Source organism: Trifolium pratense, linkage group LG7, assembly GCF_020283565.1.
Source record: "Trifolium pratense cultivar HEN17-A07 linkage group LG7, ARS_RC_1.1, whole genome shotgun sequence".
Taxonomy (NCBI): domain Eukaryota; kingdom Viridiplantae; phylum Streptophyta; class Magnoliopsida; order Fabales; family Fabaceae; genus Trifolium; species Trifolium pratense.
The window spans coordinates 686,651-703,044 of NC_060065.1; the positions used below are offsets into that span (position 1 = coordinate 686,651).

At 32.7% G+C, this 16,394-nt stretch overlaps 2 protein-coding genes across 2 annotated transcripts; one reads left to right on the forward strand and one right to left on the reverse strand.

Annotated features, from left to right (window-relative positions):
- Positions 1 to 3,798: 3,798 nt before the first annotated feature.
- Positions 3,799 to 8,698, forward strand: LOC123899203 (phosphatidylinositol/phosphatidylcholine transfer protein SFH6-like). Its single transcript, XM_045950277.1, has 14 exons — positions 3,799 to 4,172; positions 4,318 to 4,621; positions 4,716 to 4,815; positions 5,175 to 5,441; positions 5,534 to 5,611; positions 5,738 to 5,839; positions 5,936 to 5,985; positions 6,070 to 6,169; positions 6,279 to 6,377; positions 6,487 to 6,600; positions 6,872 to 7,004; positions 7,426 to 7,835; positions 8,169 to 8,243; positions 8,355 to 8,698. The coding sequence occupies exons 1-14, from the start codon at positions 4,139 to 4,141 to the stop codon at positions 8,373 to 8,375; spliced, it is 1,887 nt and encodes a 628-aa protein (XP_045806233.1). The 5' UTR covers positions 3,799 to 4,138; the 3' UTR covers positions 8,376 to 8,698.
- A 761-nt stretch (positions 8,699 to 9,459) lies between these two features.
- On the reverse strand, positions 9,460 to 14,465 carry LOC123899204 (phosphatidylinositol/phosphatidylcholine transfer protein SFH3-like). Its single transcript, XM_045950278.1, has 14 exons — positions 14,275 to 14,465; positions 13,991 to 14,150; positions 13,493 to 13,745; positions 13,127 to 13,226; positions 12,760 to 13,026; positions 12,561 to 12,638; positions 12,195 to 12,296; positions 12,046 to 12,095; positions 11,839 to 11,938; positions 11,576 to 11,743; positions 11,316 to 11,433; positions 10,393 to 10,763; positions 9,877 to 9,948; positions 9,460 to 9,788 (listed from the first exon to the last, which is right to left on the reverse strand). Exons 2-14 carry the CDS (start codon positions 14,028 to 14,030, stop codon positions 9,771 to 9,773), a joined length of 1,737 nt encoding a protein of 578 aa, XP_045806234.1. The 5' UTR covers positions 14,031 to 14,150; positions 14,275 to 14,465; the 3' UTR covers positions 9,460 to 9,770.
- Positions 14,466 to 16,394: the final 1,929 nt, after the last annotated feature.

The following is a 16,394-nucleotide window of genomic DNA, read 5'->3' on the forward strand; positions in this document are numbered from 1 at the left end:
CGCCCTACCCCCAAAACACCCTACTTTTATAACGTCTGTTACTTAAGTAGCCGACGACATTTTTTAGAAATTTTCATTTTTATAACGTTCGCTACTTAAGTAGCGGAATGGTAAAAAGGAAAGGCGTAGGGCGTGTGAGTAACCAATAGGGTGGGAAAAGTAAATCTCTAAAAAATTTACTTAACCTTTTTTATTATTTGTTTCATTTAGATCCATGTACAAAATTTAGATGTTTTCTCTTCCGACCCCCGTGATTCTTTTACACCCCCCAATATTCCAATTTTTCCCTTACAAAAAAAATTGGTTCACAAAAACCGAATATTTTCTAGTGCAAATTCAGAGTAAATTTCGAGGGGGCAGAAGAGAAAACATCCAAAATTTATTGTTTGTTTCATTTAGGTCCATGTACAAAAACAAGCTAAAAGTAAAACAAACAGAATTCAAGGGAGAAAAAAAAAAGCTAAGCCTAATCTACAAACAGAAGGACAAAAACTAATGGGCCTGGGCCGAATACAACAAAAATTTAATGGGCTAAACTCCTTTTTTTACAGCTAATGGGCTGAACTTCAAAAGTGAACAAAATATGAAGAATTCTTTTCCACCCTTCAAAATTTACAAAAAATTCAGTGTAAATTTCAGTGAATTGACACTAAAAGAAATTCGGAAAATGTTTTCCAATTTTTTTTGCGTGCTTTGGAGGTAGAAAGGAAACGTCGGGTGTGAAGAAAAACTGTCAAATATAAATTCAGATTTGGTCCTTTCACTCCAAAAATAGCGTTTTATCATCTTTAACTTTTAACTTCTTTTTGTGTCAGAAAAAATAAAAACTTTTAACTTCTTTTTTATTCCAAAACTTTTTATAAAAAAAAAAAAAAAAATTATTCTAGAAAAATGACTGGAAAACAATTGTTTCCAAAACTAAGCTATAAGATGAGCTCTTGTGTGTTGTAGTGTGAACTTTATTTTTTTTATTACATTCATTGGCCGGACTTATTATCATTGATTATGAAAGACAATAATTTGTATGATGCAAGAAGTTGTATTGCCTATAATGCAATGAAGATCGACAAAGAGTCAATTGAGACGAGCAATCACTATATTTTTAGTTTGAATGATGACTTGGAAGATGTCTAGATAAAGTCATTTGAGATACTCCATATTTCAGGATATACATATTATTGATTTTTGGAGTGAAGTAATATATTCGAGAATATATAGGTTGAAGTCTTATATAATTTGAGTTTTTTCTTTTTTGTCTTTATATTTTATTGGATTAGATTTATATGCTCCTAATTTTTTATTTTTTTATTTCTTGAATAAATTTCTATTTTATAAACAAAACTATCACCAAAGATATACATAATTTTAACAATTTTTATTTTTTTGAAAGGTTAAAAAAGTAGTTTTCTTTAAAGAACAATTGTTAAAAGTTAAGTGATTGTGTGTAGCTTCAGTCAAAGACTCAAAAATATAAGAAAAATGTGATTGCTTGTAGCTATTCGATCACACCAAATACCAACTATAGTTTTGAAATTATCCACCTTTTCGCAAACCCGAATCAAAATATTGCATACGTGAATGATAAGAGTTTGTTATTCAAGATCCATTTTTTTTTGAAGAAAATGCAAATCAAGATGATTAATATTGCTTGTTGTTGAAGTTTTTCTTTAATGGAAATGTTAGAAAATTAGTGTTTATGTTTGTTTTTTCGACCGAATCTAAGTTCATTTTTGTCGTTGTACTCGGTTCAATACCTAAGGATTCAACCAGTTCACTTCAAGAGTCCATCTGGTCCTTGGATCCCAACTCATAGAATTATTTTCATTTGTAACGTCCGCTCGATCAATCTTGATCTTAATGATCTTAATTCTTCTTGTTGTTGATAGGACCCCTTAATCGCCACTTCCCATCAATGACTGAAGCTCAAATAAATATTAACGATAATGAAATAAAATAAATATCTTTTATTCTTAAGATTATTTTAAAATGTTCACCAACACACCTAGATCAACATCTTCTAGCAACAACTCATACAAAAGTATAGAACATACTTACAAAATAAAATAACAAACAATTGTATAGAACCTAAAGTATGATATAGTCGTTATTTTTAAAGATTTATCCGCCTCACACATGCAAATCTCTTGCAAATCTGTTGGATGATGTAGTCCTTCAAATAGTGTGTGAGATACTGAAATGTTCACAAGTATTTTTTTTAGTGGGCAACTGTATTCCAATTTTTGACTAAAAATAACTGTATTCCAATTTTTACCTTTTAAAAAATGAACATTAATAGAATATTGTTGATTCTCTATAATTTATATTAATAGAAAATTATATTTTACCTTTTTAAAATTTGTCTAATTAAGTTTCTAAAATTAAATTTTTGGTGTTCTTTGATGTAAAGTTTCCTTTTTTGAATATTTTAAGGCAAATGCTAAATAGTGCCCTCAGACACTTTTTAAGCCCTTAACTAGTACTAAGTTTTTTATAGAATTTTTACGGAAATTCGTAAAGTCAACACATTGGAAATTGAAGTGTTTAATTTTTTTAATATTTTTGTTTTTTAATAAAATGCTTAAAGAATGGCCCGAACACTCGTTAGCAAGACCCATATTTTAATACGCGCCCTAATAATAAATACAATTTTCTATGTAATAATTGAAGTATTTTTTTATTCCTTTAATAAAATACTACTACTATGTCTATGATATTCGTAAAGTCATCAAAAGAAGCCTAGTCATGAAAAAAAAAAAAAAATCCTTCATTACTCTCTTTAGACCAAAGAGAGTACCTATTTTTAGAGTCCACCGTAATCATCTTCCATTTACCATTTACAACATCAATACTCTTGATAAAGATAATTTAAGAAACAACTTATTTTTTATATTAAATACATAATTGATGTACATCTATTTATAATATAAGCCAGATATATAAGTAAACTTAAAAACTCAATTGTTTATTTATTTTTAATTTTTGTTGAAAAAACTCAATTATTTATATTTTTTTTAAGAAGCTAAATATATTAAAAATCAATGGTAGCTCCTTTAACATAAGATATACCAAAAGGAGTTAAAAGAACTAAGTCATTTGGCTCAAGTGGTTAATGAGCTTCATCAAAAAGGATAGATTTTGGAAAAATCCGAATTCGATTTCTAAGTGAAACAATTTCTTGATCAAGCTTTACTTACCTCGCGACCGAACTCTGGACTAATAGAACCTCTTTCCCCTATGAACGAAAGAGTTATAAAACAAAAAATAAAAAAGAGCTAAAGAATCCACAAAATACAAAAGAAGGAACTACGAACTATTAAAAATAAAATATACTAAATATTAAAGGTAAAATTAACATTAAAAAATAACTTTTATATTTTTAAAAGATTAAATATGCAAGTTTTTAGAATATAAATACACATTTTTTAAGATAAACATTATTTTTATCGGTATGTTTATTTATTTTTTCTTTTATTATCAATTTGATATAATTTATAGGACAATTCTGACATCAAATAATTCCAACTTTCTTTCTATTACAATTTTATCGGTATGTTTAATTATAGCCTGAAATGCTGTTTAACAATTAAAAAAAAATCCAAGGTATGATTCTGAAATAGGAGGCGCAGTAAAAAAGATATGGACACGTTAGTAAAAAGCTGCTGCAGTGTTTGACAAAACGTCCCTCCCAAGGGCAAGGGAATGAACAATTGTCCAATAAATAAAGTACTGAATCATCATTTAGGTCTTCTCTCTCTGAGCCCTATGATAAGAATCCTATGAATCATATCTAGTGCCAGTGGGTCCCACTCTCTTTACCCCTTTCATCAGCTTCATTCAGCAGCGTCAATCAACAACACATTATTGGGAAACAAATTAAGAAACATTAATCACCACGCGCCCTCTGTCTTTAGCTGTCTCCGACGTTAATCATCCATTTTCCTTTTTTATATTACATTATTCTTTTTTTTTTTTTACTCTTTAAATAATAAATTCTCTTCTTATTCTTACTTTGTTCCTCTCTTCAACAACAACAAGAATCTCTCTCTCTCATTTCATTTCAATTTCAACTCTCTCCAAATTAGGGTTTCTCAATTTGTTTATTCGTTTTTGTTTCTCAATTTGATCTTCGATTTCAACAATGTCCGGACCCCTGGATCGTTTCGCCAGACCTTGTTAGTCTCAATTTTTCATTTTCATTTTTCAATTTTCAGTTTTCAATTCGATGCTTCTTACACATGCACTACACTACACACTCATAAACACACAAGATTCTGTTGAATTTATGTAATTGATGATTTGAATTGTGAAATTTAACAGGTTTTGAGGGGTTTTCGGGAAGTGATGAGAAACGTGAGAGAAGATCTGATTTTGAGAATTCAGAAGATGAAAGGAGAACTAGAATTGGATCTCTAAAAAAGAAAGCATTAAGTGCTTCTACAAAATTCAAACATTCTCTTAGAAAGAAGAGTGGTAGGAGAAAGAGTGATGGACGTGTTAGCTCTGTTTCAATTGAGGATGTTAGAGATGTTGAAGAGCTTCAAGCTGTCGATGCTTTTCGTCAATCTTTGATCATGGATGAGTTGCTTCCTCAAGCTTTTGATGATTACCATATGATGTTAAGGTTAACTTTTGTATGATAGATATTTGGACTAATTTGGATTAATCATCTTTAAAATTTTAGTATTTACTTGATTTTTGTTATATTTTATTTATAGATTTTTGAAAGCAAGGAAATTTGATATTGAAAAAGCAAAACATATGTGGGCTGATATGCTACAATGGAGGAAGGAGTTTGGTGCTGACACAATTATGCAGGTAAAATGCACTTACAATTTGGGGTTTTCATTTCGTTTGTCTTCCATTTCTGTAGGGAACAAGATATGCTATACTATACCTTTAGGGTTTGTTTGGATTGATGATTTTGGAGAGGAGGAGAGAGCTTATTTTAAGTTTCTAAATTAAGGAAGATATTCCTACATATTTTTCTAAAAATAAATTTAGTGCGGTTGAAATGTTATGCGATCATCTACGATGTTGTTATGTCGAATTTTTTCTCCAATATATATCAAAATATAGACTTAGCCCTCTAAAGTCTTCCCATGCAAAGCCCTAGATTTGAACACACCCTCAGGTGATTGATTGGCCTTACCTAAATATTTAATTTTTTGCATCAGGATTTTGAGTTCGAAGAGTTGGATGAAGTTGTGAAATATTATCCACATGGCCATCATGGTGTAGATAAGGAGGGAAGGCCTGTGTATATTGAAAGGCTTGGTAAAGTTGATCCCAACAAACTTATGCAAGTTACAACTATGGATAGATATGTAAAGTACCATGTGCAAGAGTTTGAGAAATCTTTTGCAATAAAGTTTCCTGCTTGCACTATTGCTGCAAAGAAGCACATAGATTCAAGCACCACAATCTTAGATGTTCAAGGAGTGGTATGTTTCCAGTAGTTATTTCTATTTGCATTAACTGTAAACTGAAGTTCTAAATCATTTAAACCATTTTTATTTTATGATTCAATTATCAGGGCCTTAAGAATTTTACAAAGTCAGCCCGGGAACTCGTTATGCGATTGCAGAAGGTCGACGGTGACAACTACCCTGAGGTGCAATATCGCTTTCTGTATATTGCTTTTGCTATTGTTTTGTAATGTTATTTAACCAGTTATTGGAAATTCCAAAGGTGATGTACTATGTTTGTAGTGATTACTGGTTCTTTTGTTCTGATACAGACACTCTGCCAAATGTTTATTATAAATGCCGGCCCTGGATTTAGACTGTTGTGGAGCACTGTCAAGTCTTTTCTTGATCCCAAAACAACTTCAAAGATCCATGTATGTTATATGTCTTCTTGGAGCTGTTTAAAACTCTGTTTAATGATAGTATGAATTGCTGACATTGCTTGATGCTTGGTTGGAAACATTACTTAGGTTCTTGGAAACAAGTATCAAAGCAAATTACTTGAAGTAATTGATGCCAGGTACATAATTGCTCCGTGATATTTTTCCTTTCTATTGACAAATGCATTCTTTAACAAGCCTAACACATTGTACTCTTAATAAAGTGAGTTGCCAGAATTTCTCGGAGGTACCTGCTCTTGTGCAGATGAGGGAGGTTGCCTTAGATCTGATAAAGGGCCATGGAAAAATCCTGAAATATTGAAGGTTATATGCTATTCTTGGTTTATCTTTTTGATAGATTTTGACAGATGTTATACTATAGCAGTCTGACTTGTAATAGGCTGACAGTTTATTGTGTTTGCACGTTTTGTAGATGGTTCTCAATGGTGAACCCCGGCGGGCTAGGCAAGTGGTAAAGGTTCTCAACAGTGAAGGCAAGGTTATTGCGTATGCAAAGCCACGATACCCAATGGTAACTCTTTGCATTTCTAATTGTTGCCTTAACCAAGTGGAGCCAATTTGGTGCTTCACACATTCTTCTCAACGGTCTATTTATCATGTATATCACTCTCACCTAACAGGTAAAGGGTAGTGATACATCTACTGCTGAATCAGGGTCAGAAGCTGAAGATATAGGTTCTCCAAAAGCAATGAAGAACTATTCGCACCTTAGACTGACCCCTGTTCGTGAGGAAGTGAGTCTTGACCTATTATACAAACTGACTATTTACTTTAAATATATTAATAACTAATCTGACAGGATGTTGTGGTGTCGTGTGATCTACATAGCTGACTCCATAATGTGGAAAAAGGCTTTGGTTGTTGTGGTTGTTTGTTGCAGTCCACAATATTTGAAGATATTGTGACGATGACGATAATCAAAGTATAACATTAAGAAACCTGTTCAGAGAATTTTCCCTGTTTTGTTTCCATTATAATACTCGTTCACATTGTGTTCTTTGTCAGGCTAAGATAGTAGGAAAGACAACCTATGCCAATAACATGTCTGGGTATGATGACTATGTTCCAATGGTAGACAAACCTGTTGATGCTGAATGGAAGAGGCAAGCATCTCTACAGAGGTCTCATACATTAAAAGGTTGGTGTCGTCTTGGCATTTATTGATGCACTCTTTTGATGTTTCTTCTTATTTTGCTTGTTCACTAAACTTTCACGTTTCACCCAATTGCACAAATAGTTCTACCAGTATGATATTTTGATAGGCTTTATGATTGTGTCTAGACTATGCCACTATGTCTTAGGTTTAGCATTCATGGTTGTGGTATAGATCATTTATACTGGGCAATAGCTTTTTCGGGGCCGATCATTCCACACCGTTAGCCAAGATTGACAACTAAGCACCCAGATTTCATTTGCACGTAAAAATTTCGGCCAGGGGTCTGTTAGAGATTTAAACCATTCCTGGGTTAGTATTTATGAGTTCTAGCTTTTAGGAGAGCTAGTGCTTGATGGTGTTGCTTGGTTTCTTGATTTTAATTATTTAATGTAACTTTCTGCAGCAAAAGTTACAGGAGCACGTCCTCTTCCTGACAAAAAAAATACTCCAGAAGGATTTAAAGCTCGGATTTGGGTAGCACTGGCTGCTTTCTTCTTGACGTTATTTGCTCTTTTCCGTCAATTTGCTTATCGTGTGACCAACAAACTTCCTGCAATATCATCTAATGATGATCAGAGAACTTCAAAACCAACTGTTGAGGCAGCAAACATGGAAGGTCGTCCTTCAACAAGCCAAGCACAATCAGAGGAAATTCTCCTTCCCTCAATGCTGAAGAGGTTAGGTGAGCTTGAAGAGAAGGTTGACACACTCCAATCTAAGCCATCTGAAATGCCTTACGAGAAGGAGGAATTGTTGAATGCTGCTGTCTGCCGGGTGGATGCTTTGGAAGCAGAGTTAATTGCTACTAAAAAGGTAGGATTCTGTATTTTTGTTTTACCACAAAAAAAGTGCAGTCCTGGGAATTAATTTTATAATAGCAGAGTACAGGTCTAAACCATTGAGATACATCGTTTTTTCTTGTATTCTTATCTTTAAATTTAAAATGTAAAACATGTTTAGCTTCTTGCTGATTGCATGTAGCATTCAGTGTAGTGTAGCAAATTATTGTGTGCTTGGAACTGTGGTATTGGTTTTTGCATTTCAAAAATGGGTTTCTATAGTGTGATGATTTGAAAAATACACTGTCTCATTGCTTCCTTACCTAAGTTAGGTCCTAAATATTTGATTTTTCTGGATCATGCATAGGCTCTCTACGAAGCGTTAATGAGGCAAGAAGAGCTGCTGGCTTACATTGACCGCCAAGAAGAAGCCAGGTTCCGGGTATGTTGGCATCTATATCTTTTCTTATCAAAGCTAAAACCTTATTATAAATGGGACATTTTTTCAAATTTCTGATATTTCTGTTTCCTTCATTTGCTGTGTTTCAATCAGAAAAAGAAGTTTTGCTGGTAGAGGGGTATACGACTGATTGAAAGATACTCCACAGAGGAGGATGTTTCTGAGACCACAGTTTGTACTTGTACTTTCGAAATGTTGTACCCTTGTTGTACTCTATCCACTGTTTTCCAGTGTTGTATGAGTAAAACTAAACGGACAATTACTTCACATGTGTGTATAATCCAGAATAGCTTTGCTAGCTTGTTAAACACAAGCTCTTTCAGTTTTTGGTTGTGGAAACCTTTGTTTATCATTGTATCTGGTTTGTTTTCCTTGGTTGAAAAGCTTTAGTTTCACACGGTTTCCTGCTTATCTATCTTGTCCTGGTTTTTGTTGAAGTGCTTTCTTTCTGCAAAAGTAATACATTGTTCTATCGTTTGTTTATTCATGTATGTTAGTTGTTTTTTTTTTTTGGTTTACAAGCACGCGTTGTTGTAATGCACATGACATGCGTACAAAGGTGAAAAAGTATGTTTTAAATTGTGTGTCTGTCTAATCCAGCAGAGCTTTTGAGGCACCGAAATCAAACACAGGAGAGGAGTTGGTAGGAAATAGTATTAAGCAAATATTATTTTTTTTTGAAAGAAAAAAGCAAATATCTTTAATACGATCTATTTGCAGAGGTGGTCAAAAGGAATATCTTGGAGGCTAGGCTATGTCATTTTTTTTGGTCCTCTCTATCTACAACCTTCTTCTCAAAACAATGATAAGAATAATTAGATTATATGCACTATTTAGATTTAGATATTTTGTTTTAACTATATTTTTTTTATTAGTAAATAAAAACAAATATACTTTTTCTATTCTTTAATATAAGAAAAAAAAAAATCACTTTTAGATATATTGAAAAATTTACTTAGTCATAGATTAGAAAAATACACTAGTAATTACTCTTTGTTTCTTATTATTTGTTGCTAAGTTAATTTTGTAAAAGTGTATTTCTTTTAAAACATTATTTCATTTTTTAATTTGTGTGTACAAATTTTAAATGACAGTTTATTTAATGCGTCGGCCGGTTAATACTGTAATCATATTATTGGTGTGAAATATCCATCGGCTTCCTAAAGACTATGAATGAGTGAATAAAATACTAGGGATATACTAGGGAAAACTGTTATATCATGATCGATTGCGCATAGGCAAAGGGGTTACAATTACAATGATATTCAAAACCAAATGTCACTATCAATGGGTTTGAGACTCAATAATATAACATGTACACAATTGTCAAAAGATGGCAAACTTTATTAATATTAATGGTATAATAATAATAATAATTATATAATGCTAGATGAATAACTTAGAAGAATGCTGCTGGAGGCATTCATTCGACCGGGCTGAATATATAGAAACCCTCCAACTTTACAACTATTGTTTTTTGGAGGCCACAAAACAAACACAATTGTCCCTTTACCAGTGCAAGCGGAACTGTAATAATCACACAAACCCAATAAAGTCAAGTTTATACATACTCTATACTATAACCTTATGAAGATACAAAGCAGATATAACTTACCAACTTCTTCTTTTTCTTCTTGTCAATCTGAGCTTGGAGTCCTACTTGGCGAGCAAGAGCATCATCTAGTGCCTAAAGTATATAAAAGTAATGAGAATATAGCTACTAAAGTCCTAGCATATTCATAACACAGACTAAATTGATCGATTTCACAAACATGGTGTGACACAGGTGAAGTGATAGAAGAAAAGATTTTTGAGACCTCACAGGTGTGACCGATTTCACAAACATGGTGTGACACATGTGAAGTAATAAATATAGCTACTAAAGTCCTAGCATATTCATAATAGAGACTAAAGTGACCGATTTCACAAACATGGTGTGACACAGGCTATACGAGATTTCTCATTTCGGACAGTCTTTTAACCATTTAATCAGTGATTCTATCTCTGACCAATGTGTATGAAAAAACATAATCTTTTTAAATGTATGTCAACTAACTCGAATGATTAGTTTTTGCAGTTCTGAAGATGAGATACTTTTCAGTTTACAATAAAATAAAGAAGCAGTACGTACCTTTTTGGTTGCACCCAACTCTTGTTCAAGAGTACTGACCCTAGAGAGAGCATTATTAAGCAATTCCTCTTTTTCTGGAGGCATGATAGGCCTAACACTGAGAACAGTAACTTTCTCTTCAAGTTCAGCCATGCGTTTCATCATAGCCATATACTCATTGTTTGAAACTGCAGCAGGTGTTGTTTTCATCATGGGCCCATCATAGTACACTGAGTTGCCACCATAAAGTGCTGCTTCTGTGATTTTCTTTGGCACGCTCCTTGTCATCCGAATCATGGTCACAATTCCCATCAAAAGGGCCATTATTCCACCAACAAATTGTTTGCTAATCCCACCACCAGAAATCTTTCCATCATTGTTGGGGAAACAATCTGCACATTAAGGAATTTTTTTAATAATAGAAAAAATAGTTCATATTATAATACAGTATGAGAACTAGCGGTCGAGTACTAATATGTAACATCCGACAAGAGGCAACACATTAGTAAGTAATTTATTTTAGGAGGAGAAATGTAGTATGGTGAAGTTTGAACATTATTGACTTTATATCGATCTTAAAAGCTTAAATACAATTGCACACGAGTTTACTTATTGGTATGTGTCTAATGATGCTTTTAGAAGTAGAATTATCTAGATTTTTATTTGACTTTTATTAGATACATCAATTTCAACACATATAAATGGGAAGAATAATGTATGAAGGGTATGTTTGAGTTGACTTATTTGGGACTCATTGGAAGAGCTTATGAAAATAATGTTTATAAGCTGTTTTCAGCTATTTTTATATACTCTAAAGGATAACTTATGAAAACAGCTTATAATTTATATAAAAACAGTTTGATAGTTTGATAAACACATATACTATAAGCGCTTAATTAAGCTGTTTAGCTGTTTATTTGACAGAAACTCAAAAGGTATAATACCTTTAGAAAGTGCATATTTGTCATGTTGTATTGTTTTCTTCCATGATGAATCCACTGTTTTGTCATGTACTGGAACATCATAGGAATCATACTGATAAACATCACATTTCTTTGCAACCTGCAACACACAATATTAAGAAAAAGGTACAATGGGATTAGAATTTTAGTTTAGTTTTCATCAAGTCATGAAATTTGGTCTAACTATGCTTGAAACTTGGTCTAAGATAAACAAACTAGGAATGTAGTTTCCTAAAACTTACAGCATAGGATTTAGGTTCATCATGGGGTAAGCAATGAACATCGAATGACTCTGGAAATGGATCTTTGTATTCCTTCTGATATACAGTTTCAACTTGTTGGATTGTTTTCTCCTCAATCTGTGCGGATAAGGGCAATCTCGAGCATTTGCCAAAACCATTTTGAGCCATCTAATTCATCCAAAGAAAATCGTTACTTTATCGTTTTACTTTGCTACTAATCTTTATGTCACAAATAAAATTCATCATTTTTGCAGCAAAACTACCTTCAAGATCTCTGGATCATTCCATGGACCCTTGTCAGATAGCATGCATCCACCTTTATCTGCACAAGTACAAGTACCACCCAAGAAATCTGGAAGTTCACTGGTAAATTTACATAAACAATTTAAGGTGTTACTCATTGTCATAAATTATGTCACGGCATGATTTAAAACCTAAATGTCTATAATGAGAAAGTAGATAAATTTAACCTGGCATCAATGATTTCAAGCAACTTGCTCTGGTACTTGTTACCTAGGACCTGGTCAATAGTTCAATTAATATGTTCAGTTCCTTGCTTAACAAGTTAACAAAAAATGGACCATAGGTACAAATTTATAAGTAGCCTAAAAATGCTTACATGGATTTTGGAGGTGGTCTTGGGATCTAGGAATGACTTAACAGTGTTCCACAAGAGCCTAAATCCAGAACCAGCATTGATGATGAACATACGGTTGAGGGACTGCGTGGAAAGAAAAGTTCCATTAGGGTCAATTTACAAGTCCATTCATGCCTTTGTTATTAAATACTAGCAGTGCTATAGCATAGCAGAATATGAACAAAATACTATTGTTTCGTAATAGGCTATTTAGTACAAAATGTTGTCAAATAGCGGATACAACTGTGTATAGCACTGCTGTGTAGCAGAATTTGAACAAACCACGGTTTTTTGCAATATTTTAACAACATTGACCATGCATATGGTAGAATAGATAAAGCAGTATACCTCAGGATAGTTGTCACCATCGATCTTCTGAAGCTTCTGGAGGAGATCCCTTGCAGCTTTGTTCATACTTTTAAGACCCTGAGCACAAAGAATCATCATTTAGCAATTGTGAGAATCTTATTTCAATATGAAAAATCATAACAATTGATATGATATCCATAATTATAAAATAGTCTTAGAATTAGAATTTTGTACACACCACTCCTTGCACATCCAAGATAGTTGTGCTTTGGTCAATGTGCTTCTTTGCGGCAATTGAACATGCAGGCAACTTCTCAGTAAAAGTCCTCTCGAACTCTCTTACATGGTACTTGAGATAACGATCCACCGATGTTACTTGCAGCAACTTGTTACAATCAACCTGACCCAACCTTTCAATGTAAACAGGTCTACCATCCTTATCAACTCCATGATGCCCTTGTGGATAGTATTTTAGAACTTCATCTTTTTCCTCGAATTCAAAATCCTTATAACAGAAAACAATTTACGATAAGAATACATAAATAAATAAAGTTATGCAGAAGTATATGATATGAACATGATTTTTTTTTTCCACTTGAATATACCTCCATGATAGTGTCAGCACCAAATTCACTCCTCCACTTAAGCATATCTGACCACATTTGTTTTGTTTTCTCTATGTCATACTTTCTTGCCCTTAAAAATCTAAAACATGGTACAGTAAAATTATAGGTCCATTAGAGCATTGGAATCAAATCTCAAGGCATAAAATAAAACTACTCATGCATGCTATCACTAAAAAAAGGATTTGGTGCGAGTTTTAGATTACAATCGTCTAATATCAAATTAACTGTTGAGATCATTTTAAGCTGCTTTTGTTTTTTTGTAGCTTGAGAACGGTTGATATCAAAAACTGTGTAACCTTAGCATCATATATATGACTCAAAATTACACTAGGCGACAAGTGTTACCTTAGCATCATATGAGGATCATCATGTTTTGCGGGTAATAGCTCGTCCAAGATAAGTGTTTGGCGAAAAGCGTCAACTGCCAGTAACTCTTCAGCATCAAAATCATCCTGGATAGCGATAGATACAACCCTGCTGTGCTTCCTCCCCCTCTTGGCGAAGGAATGCTTGAACTTGGTTGAGGCACTCTTTGCCACCTTCTTTATAGACCCAACCCTTTTCTTCTTTTCATCTTCAGAATGTTCCATTTCATGACCTGTGTTTAGATCACCAACAAAATTTACTAATCCAAAGTTTTGGTAAACATTCATATTTCTGATTTTGTATCATTTCATATTTTGGATGGTACAAAATCTAACCATATACTCCGTAGAATACATATAATTCACGCACAATTATATCATCATATACTAATAGTGCGTGAATATAACATAAATATTCCGGTAAAAATTAAAACCGAAAGCAGTGAAATATGAAATTAAAGAATTGAATTAGACTGACCAATTTTGATTGGTGCTGGCGCGGACATAAGGTCACACATGATTAATTGAATATTGCAAGATAACTCGAATGATCAAACACAGCCTTTAAGGCAGAAGAAAATCAAGCACTAGCATAGATCAAATCCCCACAATTGAGGTTTCATGTGCACCTATTATACCTTAAAAAACAAGAAAGGTAATGATTAAATGCAGATGAATTAAGCAAACAAGAAAGGTAAGAATAGTTTGTACATGATGAAAAATGATAGAATAGAATCTTAATTAGGAGAGATGAAATGGTACCTATGAAACAAGAATGTAGGTAGGGGTTTGGAAAAAGCAAAGACAAAAAACACAAATATATGATATCCGAATAAATCTGATTAAATGATATGAATGAGATAGTTTGGTCAAAATGGCAAAGCCAGATAAGGTTGGTGTACAACTTCTTAACAATTATAGACTTTTGCTGTTTTTGTTAATTATCATATTTATTACATACATTGAGTTGGTGTTTGCGAAATGCAAGCCACTCCGTTCATTTCTTTCACAAATCTATTTCTTAATTCCCACTCAATCTTACCAACTCATCAATATTAATTGTTAGTTTGTTACCTTATTACATTATTATTATTTGATTTGATCATGTCCTTAATTACATTATTATTATTTTCTTCAATACATGATCTCTTCTTACGTTACACTCTTGCTTCGTTTTGATTTGGTCCTATTAACATTTTCATTTAGAGGATTACAAGTGCCATAATAACTTGTTCAAATATAACATTTCTCACAGTTTTATATATGTTTTTTTAATAAAAAAAAAAACTCTTTAATTCAAGTCAGCTGGTATATACAATATTACAATGTTATATGGTGCTCCACTAAGTCAGGATATATTCATGCCTACTACCACTCACCAAAATGAAAACTTTTGTGATAAAACATCTATTACTAATATATTAAAATCGATTACCACCAAAGTTTCTAATTTATCAATTATAAAATTGATATATGCAGTAACGATCGAGGCAATAGGATCACCTGAACTTGGTATCATAATATCATTTGGAATACGCAGGTTAATGTCAACATCATCTATGTCGCCAATACTTACATCACCAATTCTCAAAACTCAATCTGAGAACATTTTCATGGTCTTGTTGGTGTGATATTTCCATGCAACCTTTTATAGATATGTGTTTTTTTAGGATTTGTGTTTGTTTCGTAGTGGTTGATAAAAAAATAAACCTACATAGACTTATTTTTTGAAATCATTAATGTCTAATTTCATGTAAAAAAAACTATAATAATTCTAACAACTAAGAATTCCCATTTTATTTTTTTTATTCTCATATACGTATACTAAATACATAATTCCGATATAAAAAAAATAAAATCAAGTTAATTAAAATTCATTTCATGGTGCTTAATTGACATATGAAATTTTTCTATTTGAGTATGAACAAATTAATTCCCCAAAATTTATTCGAAATTGTAAAGTTTCGATATGGTTAACACCTTGAGGACGTAACTTTAAACACAATTGGTTTACATGTCATAGTGGTTGAAAACCTTTATTCACAGCAAGTGATCCCGTGTTTGATTCTCATGGTAAACACATTTCTCTTTTATAATTTTATTTAATAAAATAGATAGTGAAAAAACCTAATTGCATATTATAATTATTATATATAAGAAGGATTAATGCTAATATATTAAATGGAAGAAGTTTTTTTTCTTATGTTTGGTCGATCTAGGGCCCATGAAACGTCAGGAACGGGGTTGTTTCCGAAGCCCACTTCACCCAAAAGTAACAAGGAAGTTAGTTCACAGACATAATTGTTTAAACATTTAAACAACAATACAAAGGAAAAGCACATACACAACCATTATCTACAAGAGGTTAGAGGTAGTCATTCTTAAGTTAAAAATATCAACACTACATTTATAATTAACACTAGAAGATTGCATCTTTTTCAGCCTCTTCACCGGGATCTTCAAACGGGACATTCAATGCACGATCAGTTTGCAGCATTAAGTCGTGAGTAGCTTTTAGCAGTGCAAGGGACCTATATTGCCTTTGGAATACTTGTCCTGCGAAATTGCCATATGCAACCATCATATCATATTCGTCCTTATATTCTGGTTCCACGACAATAAGCTCCTCGACTGTGTCTTTTGCATCTGTCATATCATATTCGTCCTCGTATTCTGGTTCCACGACAATATCCTCGATCGTATCTTCTGCGATGTACATTCCTTTTGGAATATATAATTTCAAATATTGCGAACAACGATGTCTACTATTAAAACGGTTGAATGAAGAGGTAGAATTATTTCCCTGATCAAATCTTTCAGGGGAGTAACAGAATATTTTTGTCCGAGTTTAGGAAACTCTATATCACTTCTCCTAGTGTCAT